The 20,558-nt window shown below is 44.4% G+C and overlaps 3 protein-coding genes across 3 annotated transcripts in view; 2 read left to right on the top strand and 1 right to left on the bottom strand.

Annotated features, from left to right (window-relative positions):
- The first annotated feature begins 388 nt into the window (after positions 1 to 388).
- On the top strand, positions 389 to 1,348 carry LOC134405493 (olfactory receptor 10A4-like). The gene has a single exon (XM_063136737.1). It carries the CDS (start codon positions 389 to 391, stop codon positions 1,346 to 1,348), a length of 960 nt encoding a protein of 319 aa, XP_062992807.1.
- Positions 1,349 to 12,949: 11,601 nt separating this feature from the next.
- LOC134405492 (olfactory receptor 10A4-like) lies at positions 12,950 to 13,909 on the top strand. Its single transcript, XM_063136736.1, has one exon. The coding sequence runs from the start codon at positions 12,950 to 12,952 to the stop codon at positions 13,907 to 13,909; it is 960 nt and encodes a 319-aa protein (XP_062992806.1).
- Positions 13,910 to 17,254: 3,345 nt separating this feature from the next.
- The window catches only part of LOC134406260 (serine protease 33-like), an 18,033-nt gene continuing 14,729 nt past the window's right edge, over positions 17,255 to 20,558 (bottom strand). Inside the window, exon 6 of the mRNA XM_063137597.1 lies at positions 17,255 to 17,600. Coding sequence (XP_062993667.1) covers positions 17,307 to 17,600 — 294 coding nt within the window. The 3' untranslated portion in view covers positions 17,255 to 17,306. The remainder of the gene's footprint in view (positions 17,601 to 20,558) is intronic.

Here is a 20,558-nt window from a genome sequence, read left to right as displayed (position 1 = left end):
GGCTATTGGGCGGAATAGAAATGTAATAAATAAATATCCATAGTCTGGGATATATTTTTTACAATCCAACCCTAAATGGGATATAACCTTTATCCCAGACTTGTTTTGATAGCTCCTTCATCTTCATAATGCTGGTGTTTAGATATGTTCTCCTACAAATTCTAGAGGCTTCCAGAAACAGGTGCATTTTACCTGAGATTGTGTTACACTTGAATTGTACACACGTAGAGTCCATTCAACTACTTATGTGACTTCTGAAGGCAGTCAGCTGCACCAGAGCTTATTTAGGGGGGACAAATACTTCTGCAACCAACAAATGCCAGTTTGCTTTTGTTGACTTAACTTTTGCAGTTCCATGACTTAACTATCTATCTCTGCTTCTCCACAGATGGATTTGGGACAAGCCAGACACTGGGAGAACCAGAGTACAGTGAATGAGTTCCTCTTGTTGGGGTACCAAGAACATCCCGCTCTCCTCTTCACTGCCTTCCTAACCACATATATGGCGATATTACTAGGCAATGGTTTGATTGTGGTGGTGACAACATGGGATTCTGCCCTGCGCACCCCAATGTACTTCTTCCTGCGCAGCCTCTCAGGGCTGGAGATGTGTTACACCTCAGTCACCCTTCCTAAGATGATGGCCAATCTGGCCTCAGGAGATCCATCCATTTCTCTACCAGCCTGTACCTCGCAGGTGTTCTTCCTGCTTTTCCTGGGTGGGGCCGAGTGCTTCTTGCTGGCAGCCATGGCCTATGACCGCTACCTTGCCATCTGCCTGCCTCTCCACTACATGACCGTCATGAGCCATAGGGTGCAGATGGGGCTGGTGTCTGGCTCCTTTGCCATCAGTCTCCCCATGCAGTTAGTGCAAATTGGGCTCATCTTCTCCTTGCCTTTTTGTGGGTCCAACAAGATCGACCACTTCTTTTGTGATATCCCACCGGTACTCAGCCTGGCCTGTGCTGACTTATATGCCAACGAGCTGGTTATTTACACTGAGAGCATCCTCTTTGTTATAGCCCCCTTTGTGCTCATCTTGGCCTCCTACGCACGCATCACCAGAACCATATTGAGGCTGCCATCAGGCACGGGCCGTCAGAAGGCTTTTTCCACTTGCTCATCACACCTCACCGTGGTCAGCCTCTTCTATGGCTCAGCGATGCTTGTTTATCTGCGCCCACAAACCAGTGACTCAGTGAAAGTGGACAAAGTGCTGTCCCTGCTCTACACAGTCATTATTCCCCTTTGCAATCCCCTCATTTACACTCTGAGGAACAAGGAGGTAAAAGCCAGCATTGGTAGACTGCTGAGCAGGAAACACTCCTTCGAGGTGGGCACAGGATGAGCTGAGGCCACCAGGTGTCTTTCAGCTGTCTTTTACCTTGCTTGATAACTTCTTTCTCTAAAAGCTAAGTTTAACTATGAAGGGTCCCAGAAGGGTCTTGACAAAGCCTTAATGGTATCCCAGATGGAAACACTGGCAGTTAAAACTGCAGGAGCTATACTAGGATGACACGATACAAAAGAGGGCAGGGCTCCTGCAACTTTAACTGTTGTGATGAAGAGGGAATGTCACCAGGTGCTGTATGCATGATACAAATGACATCTGCTGTAATTCCCTTTTCAATACAATTGTTAAAGATCCAGGAGCCCTGTTCAAAGAGTGCCCTTGAACATCTGAACATGTACAGAATGCCCTAACAGCCACCTTCACATTCCCAACACATTCTCTTTTTTATATGGCTTTGGCCCCACCCTATCTTTGTAACTTTCTGGAAAATATGTGCTGGAAGGGACTAAGCTGTGCCTCAGTTTGAGATTTTGGGAGGCAGGGAGAAATTCTGCTGATGCCGTTTCTCCAGCCTCCTGAGGCTTCAGCAGTTTTGCTCTTCCTGTCCCATTCTCCATGCCTCCCTCCCTGCCCCCCACCTCACCCCCAGCAGACCAGAGATGGATTTTTATGATTTCTGGCTGGCAGAGAAAAGAGCAGGCAGCCACACAAGTACAGAGCATTGATCCTTTCCCTCAGAAAGAAAGCCTCCCTTCAGGGAGGCGTTGAAAAAGAAAGTCGCCCTCCAGGGAGAAGGTGATGGCTTAAACCAGATCTTTGACTCTCTGCGCTCTAGAGAGCACCAAACCAATAAATAAGCCACCCTTGAAGTACTACACCAGCCTCCCACAACCTCGGTTGAGCCACAACTTCCATCATTCCCTATTTATTTAATTTGCATCCTGCCTTTCTGCCCCAAAATGGCACTCAAAGGGGCTCCTTGATCAGCTGCCATGGGGCAAGGAGAGGGGCATCCATTGGCATCACATTTCAAAGTTCATAAAGTGCCTTCTATAGCACTTTATGAACTAAAGTGCCTTGAAGACTTGCGTATTTCTTATGGCAATGGTCCAACCTTGTACAAAGCAGCTTCCCACGTTCCTGATCCTCACATCCATTTTGGCCACCTGTTGCTGCTGTTGCATGCTTACCTGATTTCAGCTTTCCCAGAGTCGAGCAACGTGGCGCCCTCCAGATGCTTTCGACTGCAACTCCCATCATCCCTGATTAGTGGCCGTGCTGGCTGCAGCTGATGAGAGATGCAGCCCTAAACATCTGGAGGGCATTGGGTTGGGAAAGGCTGCTCAGGGATCATGGCCCTCTGTCGCACGCTAGCGATCTCCATCTGTGTAAGCAAAGTTTGCTCATTTTTTATTTTAGCCTTCACTCAGTGACAGCTCCTGTTCCATCAGCGATACGAATATTGGTCGAAAGCTCAGCCATTTTTCAGGGATTTCGTTGTAGTGTGTGTGTGTGTGTGTGTGTGTGTGTGTGTGTGTGTGTGTGGTGGTTGCTTATGGATTGGAAGAGAAAAGAAAATGCATCACCAAAAAAGAAGAAACTGATTTGCATAAAATTGCATGTGCTAATTTATAGGGATAGGTGTAAAATTCAAAGTAAGTATTCAGTTTAAATAGCAATACAGTATATCGCAACATTGTGGGGAAAACTGTGGCCAGATGACCGATGTGCCTGTTTGTCTACTGTCCAGGTGGTACCTGGGTGATGGGCAGCTTCAAACACCCTGTTCTCCTTTCTTATGGTTCTTTGGCCTGGTTTAGACAACACGCTAAACCATGCTGCTTAACCACAAAATGGTTAAGGGAATGCATGCATTCCCTTAACCATTTTGTGGTTAAGCAGCGTGGTTTAGCGTGTTGTCTGAACCAGGTCTTTATCTTTAAGGGTGCCATCAGGATGGCCATAAGCCTCCGAACCCGGAGGCGTATGGCCATCCAACGCAGAATGGAAGGAGCAGTGGAGGCGATCTTCACTTCTCCCTAATTCCCACTCATCACAGTGACTAAACAGGTTTCTCCCGTCTAGCTGAGCTCTGTGGAGCGGGAAGGAAGGAAGCGGGGGAGTCCTGGGGGTAGGGCATAAGCCGGCTTCCCCACCCTGCCCCATCCACTGACACGCCGTTTCATTCCTCTCCAAGGTCCCAAAGAACCTCAGAGAGGCAGCCAGCATAGTTCTCTCCAAGCCAGCTGAAAGAGGGAGGGGAATTCAGATTCCTGACTGCAACCTCCAATCTGAACTATCCTATTCCTCTCCTCCCGCCCCAGACTCTGTCTAGAGGACATAGAATTGCTCCTTAAACTGGAATAGAACATAACTGGACAGCCTTTCATATAGAAGACTGTTCTCTCTGTGAGTGTTTGAGTGTATTTATACTCCCAAACTTCTTAAAAGTCACAAAACCTGTTGAGTAAGCCAAAGACTTCATTTAAGAGTTGACCCCCTCCCATTTCTTATTCATTCTTAGCTATTTTGGCAATGATTGGCCGGAGGGTGGGGGGATGTGTTTATCATGTCAGAGGGCAAAAATTAAACATTGGGCCGGGACACAATGCTGGAGTGTTTTGTAGGAGGCATCCTTCTGATAGCGAGGGGGTGTAAAATGTATGTTTTTGTGATTTTAAATTTGGTATATTGTTTTTAAGTGTTTTTATCCTATGTAAACTGCCCAGAGAGCCTCGGCTATGGGACAGTATACAAATACAATTAATAATAATAGTAATAGTAATAGTAATAGTAATAGTAATAGTAATAATAATAATAATAATAATAATGCCTTTGCTTCCTATTTTATGACTAGAGTGGCAAGAAAAGACACAAGTCTTTTAAGTGTATTTTATTATAAAATTTATAGCCTGTCCTGCAGTTCTGCTAGAATTTCCAGGGCAGTTACAATTATTAAAATAAAACAAGGACAGACTGCAGTGCTAAGGACACACTCTGAGGAATAAGTCCTATGGTCTACCAGATGGGAACGAGTGAACTCTTGCCCATCGACACAGCCACTACAGGATTTTAGTGAGGACACAATGCTAGATTTAGAGCATTTCTACATAAGGCTTTTATCCTGCGCCTTTACTGGTGTTTCTGCTTCTGGATATATATTTTTGCGGAATTAAGCTCCTTTACACGTGCTTTTTTCTGTAGGTTTTCTTTCTCTAGCTTTCTATATGATTTATTATGCAGCCACTAGATGGAGCTGTGGTATTGTGGAATTGCACAATTATGTGCTATATGTAACGCCATTCAGAAAATACTTCACTTTCCTCGATCTTAAAAAAAAAAACAGGCGCACTAATGGTTGCAAACCACAGGAGAGGCCCTAGAGGATGACGCCGCCATGTAAAAGATCCACAAACTGCTGTGAGCGAGCAGTCCTGAGCACAAAATAAAAGTCTTGTGTAGAAAGGCTCTAAGTATAGTTTGGAGCCTCTGTCTTAATTACGCTTCCAGACGACTGTGGAAAAGCAGCTCTTCAAGGGCCCAAGTGTGGAAAGGACCAAAGAGAAAAAGCAGAACCAAGAGGATAGCAAAACTGGTGCTCGAGAGGCGGACACCATTATTGGAGGCTTCTGCATGCTTCACCATGTTATTTTGAATCCAGTCCATGTAGGAAGTGACTCGGGTGTAAACCCCGGGTCGGTTGGGCTCAGAACAACTAAACCCGAAGCTCACCACTCCAGCCAGGAACCAAGTGTCATTCTGCTTGCAGGCCAGAGGTCCTCCAGAGTCACCCTAGAAGGAGAAAGAAGGAAACGGGGATCATCTCTCTCATGAGAACCAAACGGGCAGTAACATGCATGAAAGTTTTATGACATTGAAATTGACTGTGTGAGCATGGCCCGTAGCCCTTTCTTCCTGACCTTGTTCTAGTTGGGAGTTGAATCAAAAACAGCGGGAGAAAAGCATCCAAATCAGGTGAAAAGAAGGGAGAAACAAATTCTCAGGATGCTGAACTTTTATTTGTAAGTTGAAGAGCCTGCCGCATTTCGGCCTGTATCTTTTCAAGGCCTTCTTTAGGGCGCTGTAAACATTTAAAATACATACTGTAAAACCTGGTAGGGAAAACATGTAATAAAAATATATTCTTATTGTAAATTAAATTGACATATTACCAAAGGGGCCAATTGTTTGAAACATTTTTTAATTTATTATATGAAGACAAAGTACTCTGTATATTAATATTTCAATACATACATACAAAACATTACTTATCAAAAGATTATATATCATATCTTACTGGTATGAAGATGTCTGCAAAGATCTTCTGATCAACAGAATGTCTTTCTCAGATTGTTAACAGCAAATGAAAGGATTGACCATCATTATATACTTGTACACTTTTTTTCTTTTAACAAGTGTTATCTTCTTGGGCAAACGCCAAGATCATCGTGTTAGGACAAAATTGCTGTATTGGAAAATTATCTACAGTAATTTGCTGAATCACAGTAATGGGAGCAGTTCCAAATCTTCATTTAATCTTTAGGTTTTAAAGTTTTTTGTTTAAGAATCCAATCTCTCTCTCTCTCCTTAGTAATTGTTTTTCGTTATTTGTATTAAGTTTGTCCAGTGCCCAAAATTTTAAGTCTGTGTGGGAATGTTGTTTTGCAAAATGATGGGTTAATGGTGCACCTGGTCTATGATTTCTTATGTTGCTGAGGTGCTCCCCTATGCGGTTTTTTTAGGGATGCGATGGTTTTGCCTACGTCGATTTTGGGGCATTTACACTGGATGGCATAGATGACGAAGGAACTGCTACAGGTGGTAAAGTGTTTTAGAAAATGGTTTTGTTGGTCAGAGGGGTTTACAAATTCTGTGAGTCTGGTGGTATGTTCGCAATAGCAGCAATGTCCACAGGGGTGATGGCCTGTCGGCATGTGGGAGTCAAACAAAATATTGGGTGGGCTTCTGCAATTGTCTTTGAATTCGCTCCTGATCAGTCGATCCCTTACGTTCATGGTTCTTTGATAGGAGACCAGTGGTTGGTTCTGGCACCCAGGAATGTGTTGTATTATGTGCCAATGTCTCCCTATGATCCGTTATAAGTCGTTGGATAACTTATCATATTGATTCATGTTGGAGGTGTGGTGTACTTTTTTGTCAAAAGTCCTGCCTGTGTCTTTGTCTCAGCTTTCCTTAGACCTTTAGTGATTACAGCACTGGGGTGGGTATCCTCTTTCTTTTAACTGCGGTGCCAATGTCTGTGGTTCTTGTTTAAAAACTGATGACTTGGAACAGTTGCGTTTCAATCTTAAAAACTGTCCATATAGAAGCTTATTCCTAAGAGAATGATGATGTTTTTTTTCCATTTGGAAGGGTAAACATTTTCTAAAGCACTTACCACCTGTAGCAGTTCCTTTGTCATCTATGCCATCCAGTGTAAATGCCCAAAATTCTATGTAGGCAAAACCATCAGACCCCTTAAAAAACGTATAGGGGAGCACCTCAGCAACATAAGAAATCATACACCAGGTGCACCATTAACCCATCACTTTGCAGAACAACAATCCCACACAGGCTTAAAATTTTGGGCACTGGACAAATGACCATGGTAGGCACTTCTCTCCCCCGCTTACCTAAACTGTTAAAAAAAATCTCCCCATCCGTCAAATATCACTGAAATGTCCTCCAGAATTCACCATCTTTTGATAGGCTTTTGATTTCCTAAGCAGGCAATGCTACAAGTTTTATTGGATCTAACGTTCTTCCAGTGGGGCTCTGCCTCTTAGACTGCTACAAGAAGTTCAAGAGGATGGATATAACCCCTTCACTACCACCCTTCCTTCCCCAGTATTACCACTCCTTCTCAGAACTTTCTTAATTAACCAAATATAGCTCTTTCACTCTCCTTCCTGTGAGTGTGATTTCTCCTCTGGGACCAACCAATGCCAGCACTGGTGCTGACTGGAAAATGTTGGGCTGCCTAACAATGCCCTTTGGAGTTGGCAGAGGGCTGCGTTCCACTGTCTTGCATGTGGTGATGATAGCTACATAGGCTTTGGGAAAGTGCTCTCGCCATGAGAGAAGGTAGGATTTCCACCTTTGATTTCCACCTTTGGCAGGAGAAACAGAACACCGCTTGTGGAGCTGGGCTGAGGAGCAATTCAACTCCAATGAAGGTAAAGGACTTCCTTCCCAATGGTGTTATGGTAGATTAACCTTAGAAATCCACAATGTTACACATATTACGTCTCGTCTGTCTGTCTTTTGACATTCAATCCTCACATTTGTTGTGGCTACTGATTATGGCTCCCTGTCCCAATCCATTTTTTTCCTTCTCAAAGCTCAGGGAAACAAATTAGGTAGCATATTTTACAGCAGAGGTCTTCAACTGATGGTTTGTGACCCAAAAGTGGGTCGTGAGATCAGTTCAGATGGGTTGCAGCAATAGTGTTGCCTCCATGTTGGGCATGGAGAAAATGGTGAAAGTGGGTCGTATATTGCAGGTTGGAAGTCCAAGGTGGGTCTTGGATCTGGACCAGGTGAAGATCACTGTTTTACAGCAAAAGTGGGAAATGTGTGGCCCTCCAGAAGATGTTGAACTTGAGATCCCATCATCCCAACACATCCCATCATCCCTTATCATTGGATGGGGTTGGATGGAGCTGATGAGAACTGGAGTCCAAGAACATCCAGATGGCCTCAGGTTCCCCAATCCTGTTTTACAGGTACTATATGGACATACAACATGACAGCAGCTCCCATAAATCCTTGGGATGCTGCTCTCTTGGAAAGTGAACATCTTCTATGAACTGCCTGAAAAACCTTTATGAACTAAAAATAAAATCAACAACTATCTCTTGCAATTTGGGAGGTAGTTGTCATTAATGTTACTACAAGGCAAATGTTTTATTTTATTTTTTAAAAAAATCTACCAAATATAGAATTCAGGGAGAATCATCTGAGATGCTGAAATGGGAAAAGACAAAGCAGGGAGCGAGTGTTGTAGACCTCCCTGACTTCAAGAAGCACGAAGTTATGCCAGGCTAGATCTATACTAGAGCTTTTTTTACTGTTATTGAATTGCACTGATAACGGTTTTGGCACATTATGCATTCCACCACATCCCACTTTTCTAGCATTATTTCTTACTTTTGATTCCATATCATCCAAAATACTGCAATAGATGTCATTGTGTGCACTTTGTTATAGTGTCACCATGATGGGAGAGAGTTATAATGTCACCATGATGGGTGGTATTGATAGGACATGAGGTGTGGATCTGGTCCCAGTCAGCTTGCAAGAACCTTGAAGGAGAAGTGAAATTTGCAATACGCATTCTAAAAGTTCTACTACGGAGGATATTCTTTTGGAACATAGAAAGTGTTCTTATAACAAGACAACTAGTCCATCTAGCTCTGTGTATTGTGTCCTCTGATGGACTGCAGCACTTCAAGGTTTCAGACCTGTAAGAGATTCCTGGGGGTCAGCCTGGGCAGGGCTGACTGAAGATATTCTGCTGACTGGGGCGAAAGACAAGATGGCCCTGCTCCCAATTCCACACACAGAAGCCAATTGAACTGGCAACTTCAGAGCACAATCCTATGGACGTTTAGACAAGGGGAGGAAGCTGCAAGGGGGTGGGTGAAGAGAGTCGGATGTCTGACTCCCCCTTCCGAGGTCAGGGCATTGTCTCCAACCTCAGCAGGGGAAATCCAAACATTCGTATGGTCCCTCAGACACTTGCGCAGGGACCAAAAGGTTGCTCTCTCCATGTATGTCTTTTGCACCAGTCTGTGGTTGGTGGATCTCAAGGTTATAGTAAAAAAGCAAAATGGGTCTCACAAGCCTGACATCTGCAGAAATCCTGGTTTAGAGGGGTGGAGAACAGGCTCAAATCACACATAGCACTGTCTACTAACTCCTGGGTGCTGCTCCCTGACCTCCAGCATCTGCTGCCTGAGGTAGCTGCCTAACCTCTCCTGATGCTCAGATGGTGCTGAATGGGTGTGACTGGGTGCTAGTGAACAGCTGGCCCAAGGTGGTAAGTGAGTGGGGAAAGTGGGAGGGCATAGTGTCTACAGCGTGGGGAACCTCTTTCAGCCCTAGTGTCAGATTCGGTTTGGAGAAGCTCTCGGGGGCTGTATTCCAATGGTGGCAGGGCCAAAGGCAAAATTGGTGGAGTCCAAGGTGAAAAAGGAAGCGACATACAAAAAATACCAACATTTTGTAGCTAAAAGTTTTTGCTGCTGGTAAAAAAATGTCCGGAGGGGCATTTCAGCCTTTTGGAATGGGGGGAAATGCACAAAAGTTGGGAAATCACCAAACTGTTATTTGTTGGAGGACAGATATTGGTGGAAGGGGAAGGAAACTTGGCCTTGTGGGGAATCCCAGAGGGCTGGCTTGGAGGCCCCGGAGGCTGGCTTTGGCCATTGATTCTTAGGTTCTCCACCTCTGGTCTATAGGTTGTCTATTGGGGTGGGCAGAGAAAAACCTGGAGGGAGAGGCAAAGGAGGAAGAGAAAAATGAACAGTGCAAGGGGTGTGTGGAAAATCAGGTGCAGTGAGGAGATCATGCACACAGGATCATTCACAGGCAATTTCTGCCCACAGGGTGCATCCATAAAGTCAAAATACATGGGAGGAATAAGCATAGGAGAAGGGCAAGAAACAGCAAGATGAGGAAGTTGAATGGAATAATTTTCAAGCAGTCCTTCGACATATAAGCTAGTCTGTTGTAGAAGGGTTTTTCATTAGTTGTGCTGTTATTGTTGTGTTTGTATTGGTATCTTTAATGGACAGGGTCTGGCATAAGTATTCAACCCCTTTAATTTTTCCATATGTTCTTGTATTACAACCTGGAATTAAAATGGACTTAACTGGGATTTTTACCATTTGATTGGCACAAGATACTTAACACTTTGAAGAGGGAAAATATTTTTACGCTGGCACGAAAGTCAAATAAACCAAAACAAACTGGCCTTTGCTAGTTGCATAAGTATTCATTCACACAGACACACACAAACACACACACACACACACAAGAGTCAATACTTGGTAGAAGCACCTTTGGCAGCAATTACAGATGTGAGTCTTTGGGGCTAAGTGTCGACCAGCTTTGCATATCTGGATCCTGCAATATTTGGCCTTTTTTCTTGGCGAAATTGCTCAAGCTCTGTCAGGTTGGGTGGGGACCATTGGTGAACAGCAATTTTCAAGTCTTGCCACAGATTGTCAACTGAATTGAGGTCTGGGCTTTGACAGAGCCATCCTAAGACATTCAGGCTCTTGTTTTGAAACCACTCCAGTGTAACTTTGGCTGTGTGCTTAGGGCGTTAATAGACGAGGCTGTAGCGCGCGTTACCTTCCGCAGTCGTGTCGAGGCTTCCAGATGACGTTCACCAGGATCCGTCGTTATCCTGCGGTGAAGCCTCTTTCTCCCGACTTTAAAAAAGTGAGTTCTAGTGCGCCTTTTCCTGGCGGCCCGCGCTAATTCGGAGTACGTGTGGGAGGATGTGAGGTCACTGCGGTCTGCACTGGTCAGGAAAAGGCGTGCTAAGGGGAGTGGCCAGCGGCTTCGGTCAAGCCGCCTCCGCCATTTGCGCCCAGCCCGCCAGCTGGGGCAGCGCGGCGGAGCGGCTTTTTTTATTATTTCCACAGTGACAATTTGCGCAGGACCGGAGGACCGGAAAAGTGGCTGGTGCGCTGCTGGGGCATGTGCGCCTGTTTTTTCTACTACAACCTCTGCGTGGGTCAGTTTTCGGAAAGCCGGGCATCCCACAGTCCGCCTTCATGGGGAGTTGGTGACTCCTCGCGGTGGGCGTACCAGGCTGGCAGAGGGCAGAGCTGTTTGTGGGCTGCTGCCATGGCTACGGCCAGATGTGGGTTGGCTCCTTGGGATGGGGCAGAGGGCACAGAGGCGGTCATCGGCGCTGACACCTCAGAGGCATGATGGGAGATGTAGGCACAGAGTGCCCATGCAGACGATTGACCTCGGGTCATATTACACCCGCCACGACCCCCATCAGGAAGTGACCGCATCAATGTTGACCCTCAACAGCACCAGCAGCACTTCAGCTGGCACTGCCGCCGCCGCCGGGGGCGGCATCGTTGACGGCTGCGCAAGTTTGCGGTCTTTCGGACTTGCACAAACCGTGCGCCGAGCGGGAAAAAAAGCCGCGGCAATCAGGCCGGTGTGGCTGCGCAACCGTGCTCACGGCGGCAGCAGCACAACCGGCGCAAACTTCCACCACAAATCGAAGGCAGGTGTGGATGATGAGGCGTCACGGCTGAATGGGAAAAGCCGCTTTCACCGCTCCTCAACGACGGAACACCCGGTAGGTCTAGCAAAGCCCTTACTGTCCAGCTGGAAGGTGAACTTTCATTTCAGTCCCAGCTCCCTTGCAGACTGAAACGGGTTTTCTTCTAGAATTGCCCTGTGTTTGGCTCCATCTATCTCGCCTTCAATCCTGACCAGTTTCCCAGTCCCTGCCGATGAAAAGCATGCCCACAACATGATGCTGCCACCACCATGCTTCACCACGGGGATGGTGGTCTCAGGGCAAGGAGCACTGTCAGCTAAAAAGTTCAGTTTTGATCTTATCAGACCAGAGAACCTTTTTTTCAAATGTTTGCTGTGTCTCCCACGCTCCATTTGGCAAAATCCAAACAGGATTTGATATAGAGTTTTGGAGTGTGTGTTTTCAGTAATGGCTTTCTTCTTGCTACTCTTCCCTTCAGACCAGCTTTGTGGAGCATCTGGACGATAGTTGTCCCATGAACAGTTTCTCCCATCTCAGCTGTGGATCTCTCCAAGTCTTTCAGAGTTACCATTGGGCTCTTAGCTGCTTCTCTGGCCTTAGCATAGACCTAAGGATTATCCCAGGCAAATGGAGGGGTGGTCCCTGCCTGCTCCAGGTATCCCCTGTGTGGCATTTGGATGCACAGGGATGATCCTGGGACGATCCCGGGATATAGGCCTGGTCTAGCTATGGCCTCTGACTCCTTATGTGGTCATTGAGTTTTGGTGGACGGCATTCTCTAGGCAGAATCACCGTTGTGCCATATTCTTTCTATTTTGTAATAATGGATTTAACAGTGCTCCAAGGAATGTGCTCCAAGAAATTTTAACTCCGTGTTTTAAATTTGTAATTTTGCATTGCTGCTGTTTTTATCTGGTTGAGCTTTTATATTGTATTGTATATTATGGTTTTATACTGTTGTTTTATACTTTGAATGGTTTTAATTTTTGTGAACTCCCCAGAGAGCTCCGGCTATTGGGCGGAATAGAAATGTAATAAATAAATGTCCATAGTCTGGGATATATTTTTTACAATCCAACCCTAAATGGGATATAACCTTTATCCCAGACTTGTTTTGATAGCTCCTTCATCTTCATAATGCTGGTGTTTAGATATGTTCTCCAACAAATTCTAGAGGCTTCCAGAAACAGGTGCATTTTACCTGAGATTGTGTTACACTTGAATTGTACACACGTAGAGTCCATTCAACTACTTATGTGACTTCTGAAGGCAGTCAGCTGCACCAGAGCTTATTTAGGGGGGACAAATACTTCTGCAACCAACAAATGCCAGTTTGCTTTTGTTGACTTAACTTTTGCAGTTCCATGACTAAGCTATCTATCTCTGTTTCTCCACAGATGAATTTGGGACAAGCCAGACACTGGGAGAACCAGAGTACAGTGAATGAGTTCCTCTTGTTGGGGTACCAAGAACATCCCGCTCTCCTCTTCACTGCCTTCCTAACCACATATATGGCGATATTACTAGGCAATGGTTTGATTGTGGCGGTGACAACATGGGATTCTGCCCTGCGCACCCCAATGTACTTCTTCCTGCGCAGCCTCTCAGGGCTGGAGATGTGTTACACCTCAGTCACCCTTCCTAAGATGATGGCCAATCTGGCCTCAGGAGATCCCTCCATTTCTCTACCAGCCTGTACCTCGCAGGTGTTCTTCCTGCTTTTCCTGGGTGGGGCTGAGTGCTTCTTGCTGGCAGCCATGGCCTATGACCGCTACCTTGCCATCTGCCTGCCTCTCCACTACATGACCATCATGAGCCATAGGGTGCAGATGGGGCTGGTGTCTGGCTCCTTTGCCATCAGTCTCCCCATGCAGTTAGTGCAAATTGGGCTCATCTTCTCCTTGCCTTTTTGTGGGTCCAACAAGATCGACCACTTCTTTTGTGATATCCCACCGGTACTCAGCCTGGCCTGTGCTGACTTATATGCCAACGAGCTGGTTATTTACACTGAGAGCATCCTCTTTGTTATAGCCCCCTTCGTGCTCATCTTGGCCTCCTACGCACGCATCACCAGAACCATATTGAGGCTGCCATCAGGCACGGGCCGTCAGAAGGCTTTTTCCACTTGCTCATCACACCTCACCGTGGTCAGCCTCTTCTATGGCTCAGCGATGCTTGTTTATCTGCGCCCACAAACCAGTGACTCAGTGAAAGTGGACAAAGTGCTGTCCCTGCTCTACACAGTCATTATTCCCCTTTGCAATCCCCTCATTTACACTCTGAGGAACAAGGAGGTAAAAGCCAGCATTGGTAGACTGCTGAGCAGGAAACACTCCTTCGAGGTGGGCACAGGATGAGCTGAGGCCACCAGGTGTCTTTCAGCTGTCTTTTACCTTGCTTGATAACTTCTTTCTCTAAAAGCTAAGTTTAACTATGAAGGGTCCCAGAAGGGTCTTGACAAACCCTTAATGGTATCCCAGATGGAAACACTGGCAGTTAAAGCTGCAGGAGCTATACTAGGATGACAAGATACAAAAGAGGGCAGGGCTCCTGCAACTTTAACTGTTGTGATGAAGAGGGAATGTCACCAGGTGCTGTATGCATGATACAAATGACACCTGCTGTAATTCCCTTTTCAATACGACTGTTAAAGATCCAGGAGCCCTGTTCAAAGAGTGCCCTTGAACATCTGAACATGTACAGAATGCCCTAACAGCCACCTTCACATTCCCAACACATTCTCTTTTTCATATGGCTTTGGCCCCACCCTATCTTTGTAACTTTCTGGAAAATATGTGCTGGAAGGGACTAAGCTGTGCCTCAGTTTGAGATTTTGGGAGGCAGGGAGAAATTCTGCTGATGCCGTTTCTCCAGGCTCCTGAGGCTTCAGCAGTTTTGCTCTTCCTGTCCCATTCTCCCTGCCTCCCTCCCTGCCCCCCACCTCACCCCCAGCAGACCAGAGATGGATTTTTATGATTTCTGGCTGGCAGAGAAAAGAGCAGGCAGCCACACAAGTACAGAGCGTTGATCCTTTCCCTCAAAAAGAAAGCCTCCCTTCAGGGAGGCGTTGAAAAAGAAAGACACCCTCCAGGGAGAAGGTGATGGCTTAAACCAGATCTTTGACTCTCTGCGCTCTAGAGAGCACCAAACCAATAGATAAGCCACCCTTGAAGTACTACACCAGCCTCCCACAACCTCGGTTGAGCCACAACTTCCATCATTCCCTATTTATTTAATTTGCATCCTGCCTTTCTGCCCCAAAATGGCACTCAATGAGGCTCCTTGATCAGCTGCCATGGGGCAAGGAGAGGGGCATCCATTGGCATCACATTTCAAAGTTCATAAAGTGCCTTCTATAGCACTTTATGAACTAAAGTGCCTTGAAGACTTGCGTATTTCTTATGGCAATGGTCCAATCTTGTACAAAGCAGCTTCCCACGTTCCTGATCCTCACATCCATTTTGGCCACCTGTTGCTGCTGTTGCATGCTTACCTGATTTCAGCTTTCCCAGAGTCGAGCAACGTGGCGCCCTCCAGATGCTTTCGACTGCATCTCCCATCATCCCTGATTAGTGGCCGTGCTGGCTGCAGCTGATGAGAGATGCAGCCCTAAACATCTGGAGGGCATTGGGTTGGGAAAGGCAGCTCAGGGATCATGGCCCTCTGTCGCACGCTAGCGATCTCCATCTGTGTAAGCAAAGTTTGCTCATTTTTTATTTTAGCCTTCACTCAGTGACAGCTCCTGTTCCATCAGCGATACGAATATTGGTCAAAAGCTCAGCCATTTTTCAGGGATTTCGTTGTAGTGTGTGTGTGTGTGTGTGTGTGTGTGTGTGGTGGTTGCTTATGGATTGGAAGAGAAAAGAAAATGCATCACCAAAAAAGAAGAAACTGATTTGCATAAAATTGCATGTGCTAATTTATAGGGATAGGTGTAAAATTCAAAGTAAGTATTCAGTTTAAATAGCAATACAGTATATCGCAACATTGTGGAGAAAACTGTGGCCAGATGACCGATGTGCCTGTTTGTATACTGTCCAGGTGGTACCTGGGTGATGGGCAGCTTCAAACACCCTGTTCTCCTTTCTTATGGTTCTTTGGCCTGGTTTAGACAACACGCTAAACCAAGCTGCTTAACCACAAAATGGTAAGCAGCGTGGTTTAGCGTGTTGTCTGAACCAGGTCTTTATCTTTAAGGGTGCCATCAGGATGGCCATACGCCTCCGAACCCGGTGGCGTATGGCCATCCAACGCAGAATGGAAGGAGCAGTGGAGGCGATCTTCACTTCTCCCTAATTCCCACTCATCACATTGACTAAACAGGTTTCTCCCATCTAGCTGAGCTCTGTGGAGTGGGAAGTAAGGAAGCGGGGGAGTCCTGGGGGTAGGGCATAAACCGGCTTCCCCAACCCTGCCCCACCCACTGGCACGCCGTTTCATTCCTCTCCAAGGTCACAAAGAACCTCAGAGAGGCAGCCAGCATAGTTCTGTCCAAGCCAGCTGAAACAGGGAGGGGAATTCAGATTCCTGACTCCAACCTCCGATCTGAACTATCCTATTCCTCTCCTCCCGTCTAGAGGACATAGAATTGCTCCTTAAACTGGAATAGAACATAACTGGACAGCCTTTCATATAGAAGACTGTTCTCTCTGTGTGTTTTTGAGTGTATTTATACTCCCAAACTTCTTAAAAGTCACAAAACCTGTTGAGTAAGCCAAAGACTTCATTTAAGAGTTGACCCCCTCCCATTTCTTATTCATTCTTAGCTATTTTGGCAATGATTGGCCGGAGGGTGGGGGGACGTGTTTATCATGTCAGAGGGCACAAATGAAACATTGGGCCGGGACACAATGCTGGAGTGTTTTGTAGGAGGCATCCTTCTGATAGCGAGGGGGTGTAAATTGTATGTAGTTTTAAATTGTATGTTTTTGTGATTTTAAATTTGGTATATTGTTTTTAAGTGTTTTTATCCTATGTAAACCACCCAGAGAGCCTTGGCTATGGGGCAGTATACAAATGCAAATAATAATAATAATAATAATAATAATAATAATAATAATAATAATAATAATAATAATAATGGGGCCTCTGCTTCCTATTTTATGACTAGAGTGGCAAGAAAAGACACAAGTCTTTTAAGTGTATTTTATTATAAAATTTATAGCCTGTCCTGCAGTTCTGCTAGAATTTCCAGGGCAGTTACAATTATTAAAATAAAACAAGGACAGACTGCAGTGCTAAGGACACACTCTGAGGAATAAGTCCTATGGTCTACCAGATGGGAACGAGTCAACTCTTGCCCATGGACACAGCCATTGCAGGATTTTAGTGAGGACATAATGCTAGGTTTAGAGCATTTCTACATGAGGCTTTTATCCTGCGCCTTTACTGGTGTTTCTGCTTCTGGATATATATTTTTGCGGAATTAAGCTCCTTTACAAGCGCTTTTTTCTGTAGGTTTTCTTTCTCTAGCTTTCTATATGATTTTTTATGCAGCCACTAGATGGAGCTGTGGTATACTGGAATTGCACAATTATGTGCTATATGTAACGCCATTCAGAAAATACTTCACTTTCCTCGATCTTAAAAAAAAAAAAAACAGGCACATTAATGGTTGCAAACCACAGGAGAGGCCCTAGAGGATGACGCCGCCATGTAAAAGATCCACAAACTGCTGTGAGCGAGCAGTCCTGAGCACAAAATAAAAGTCTTGTGTAGAAAGGCTCTAAGTATAGTTTGGAGCCTCTGTCTTAATTACGCTTCCAGACGACTGTGGAAAAGCAGCTCTTCAAGGGCCCAAGTGTGGAAAGGACCAAAGAGAAAAAGCAGAACCAAGAGGATAGCAAAACTGGTGCTCGAGAGGCGGACACCATTATTGGAGGCTTCTGCATGCTTCACCATGTTATTTTGAATCCAGTCCATGTAGGAAGTGACTCGGGTGTAAACCCCGGGTCGGTTGGGCTCAGAACAACTAAACCCGAAGCTCACCACTCCAGCCAGGAACCAAGTGTCATTCTGCTTGCAGGCCAGAGGTCCTCCAGAGTCACCCTAGAAGGAGAAAGAAGGAAACGGGGATCATCTCTCTCATGAGAACCAAACGGGCAGTAACATGCATGAAAGTTTTATGACATTGAAATTGACTGTGTGAGCATGGCCCGTAGCCCTTTCTTCCTGACCTTGTTCTAGTTGGGAGTTGAATCAAAAACAGCGGGAGAAAAGCATCCAAATCAGGTGAAAAGAAGGGAGAAACAAATTCTCAGGATGCTGAACTTTTATTTGTAAGTTGAAGAGCCTGCCGCATTTCGGCCTGTATCTTTTCAAGGCCTTCTTTAGGGCGCTGTAAACATTTAAAATACATACTGTAAAACCTGGTAGGGAAAACATGTAATAAAAATATATTCTTATTGTAAATTAAATTGACATATTACCAAAGGGGCCAATTGTTTGAAACATTTTTTAATTTATTATATGAAGACAAAGTACTCTGTATATTAATATTTCAATACATACATACAAAACATTACTTATCAAAAGATTATATATCATATCTTACTGGTATGAAGATGTCTGCAAAGATCTTCTGATCAACAGAATGTCTTTCTCAGATTGTTAACAGCAAATGAAAGGATTGACCATCATTATATACTTGTACACTTTTTTTCTTTTAACAAGTGTTATCTTCTTGGGCAAACGCCAAGATCATCGTGTTAGGACAAAATTGCTGTATTGGAAAATTATCTACAGTAATTTGCTGAATCACAGTAATGGGAGCAGTTCCAAATCTTCATTTAATCTTTAGGTTTTAAAGTTTTTTGTTTAAGAATCCAATCTCTCTCTCTCTCTCCTTAATAATTGTTTTTCGTTATTTGTATTAAGTTCGTCCAGTGCCCCAAATTTTAAGTCTGTGTGGGAATGTTGTTTTGCAAATGATGGGTTAATGGTGCACCTGGTCTATGATTTCTTATGTTGCTGAGGTGCTCCCCTATGCGGGTTTTTTAGGGATGCGATGGTTTTGCCTACGTCGATTTTGGGGCATTTACACTGGATGGCATAGATGACGAAGGAACTGCTACAGGTGGTAAAGTGTTTTAGAAAATGGTTTTGTTGGTCAGAGGGGTTTACAAATTCTGTGAGTCTGGTGGTATGTTTGCAATAGCAGCAATGTCCACAGGGGTGATGGCCTGTCGGCATGTGGGAGTCAAACAAAATATTGGGTGGGCTTCTGTAATTGTCTTTGAATTCGCTCCTGATCAGTCGATCCCTTACGTTCATGGTTCTTTGATAGGAGACCAGTGGTTGGTTCTGGCACCCAGGAATGTGTTGTATTATGTGCCTATTATTATTATTATTATTATTATTATTATTATTATTATTATTATTATTATTATTATTTATATAGCATCCATCAATGTACATGGTGCTGTACAGAGTAAAACAGTAAATAGCAAGACCCTGCTGCATAGGCTTACATCCTTCTGATCCTTTATAAGTCGTTGGATAACTTATCATATTGATTCATGTTGGAGGTATGGTGTTCTTTTCTGTCAAAAGTCCTGCCTGTGTTTTTGTCTCAGCTTTCCTTAGACCTTTAGTGACTACAGCATTGGGGTGGGCATCCTCTTTCTTTTAACTGCAGTGCCAATGTCTGTGATTCTTATTTAAAAACTGATGACTTGGAACAGTTGCGTTTCAATCTTAAAAACTTTCCATCTAGAAGCTTATTCCTAAGAGAATGGAGGTGAGAACTATCATAACGGAGATATCTTGGGACATCTGTAGGTTTTCTATAGTTTGAGGTGATAAGGTGTTTGCCCTCTTTTTTTATCTTTAGATCCAGAAAATGAAGATCCAGGGTGTTATGTTGGATGTCAAATTGTTTATCTTCTTTCCTGAAGTTTATATGCATTAGGAATTGTTGTAATTCTTCCCCATTGATGATGTTTTTTTCCATTTGGAAGGGTAAACATTTTCTAAAACACTTACCACCTGTAGCACTTCCTTTGTCATCTATGCCATCCAGTGTAAATGCCCAAAATTCTATGTAGGCAAAACCATCAGACCCCTTAAAAACGTATAGGGGAGCACCTCAGCAACATAAGAAATCAAAGGCCAGGTGCACCATTAACCCATCACTTTGCAGAACAACAACAATCCCACACAGACTTAAAATTTTGGGCACTGGACAAACTTAAAGCAAATAATGAAAAACAATTACTAAAGAGGGAGATAGAATGGATTCGCAAACTAAAAACTTTAAAACCTAAAGGATTAAATGAAGATTTGGAACTGCTTCCATTACTGTGATTCAGCAAATCATTGTAGATAACTTCCCAATACAGCAACTCCATCCAAGCACAATGACCTTGGCATTTGCCCAAAAAGATAACATCTGATAAAAGAAAAAATATGCACAAGGATATAATGATGGCTCTGAAGGCCCATCTTTTCAGTCGCAATTAACAATCTGAGGAAGACATTCTGTTGATAAGGAGATTTTTGCAGACATCTTCCTACAAGTATGATATTTATTCTTTTGTTAAGATATGTTCTGTATGTATGTATTGAAATATTAATCCACAAAGTATTTTGTCCTTATATAAAAAATTAAAAAATGTTTCAAATAATTTACATATGTACATAGGCCCCTGTGGCAATATGTCAATTTAATTTTACAATAAGAATATATTTTTTACTACATGTTGTCCCTATCAGGTTTTACAGTATGTATTTTAAATGTTTATAACCCCCTGAAGAAGGCCTTGAAAAGATACAGGCTGAAACGCGGCGGGCTCTTCAACTTACAAATAAAGGTTCAGCATCCTGAGAATTAGTTTCTCCCTTCTTTTTAACTAGTTGGGAGTTGGCTTCATCCAAACCCTGAGGCTCTGCCATGTTTGAAAAAGGGAATATATAAAGCTTGCAGTCCTATGGTCCCCGGGAGGGTATTCCAGGGGCGAGAAGATTTGGTGGACAACCCCCTCCAAGGGTGGAGAGAGTGGTCCATCA

This window comes from Elgaria multicarinata, chromosome 11 (genome assembly GCF_023053635.1).
Source record: "Elgaria multicarinata webbii isolate HBS135686 ecotype San Diego chromosome 11, rElgMul1.1.pri, whole genome shotgun sequence".
Taxonomy (NCBI): Eukaryota; Metazoa; Chordata; class Lepidosauria; order Squamata; family Anguidae; genus Elgaria; species Elgaria multicarinata.
This window is presented reverse-complemented; position numbering and strand designations above follow the sequence as displayed.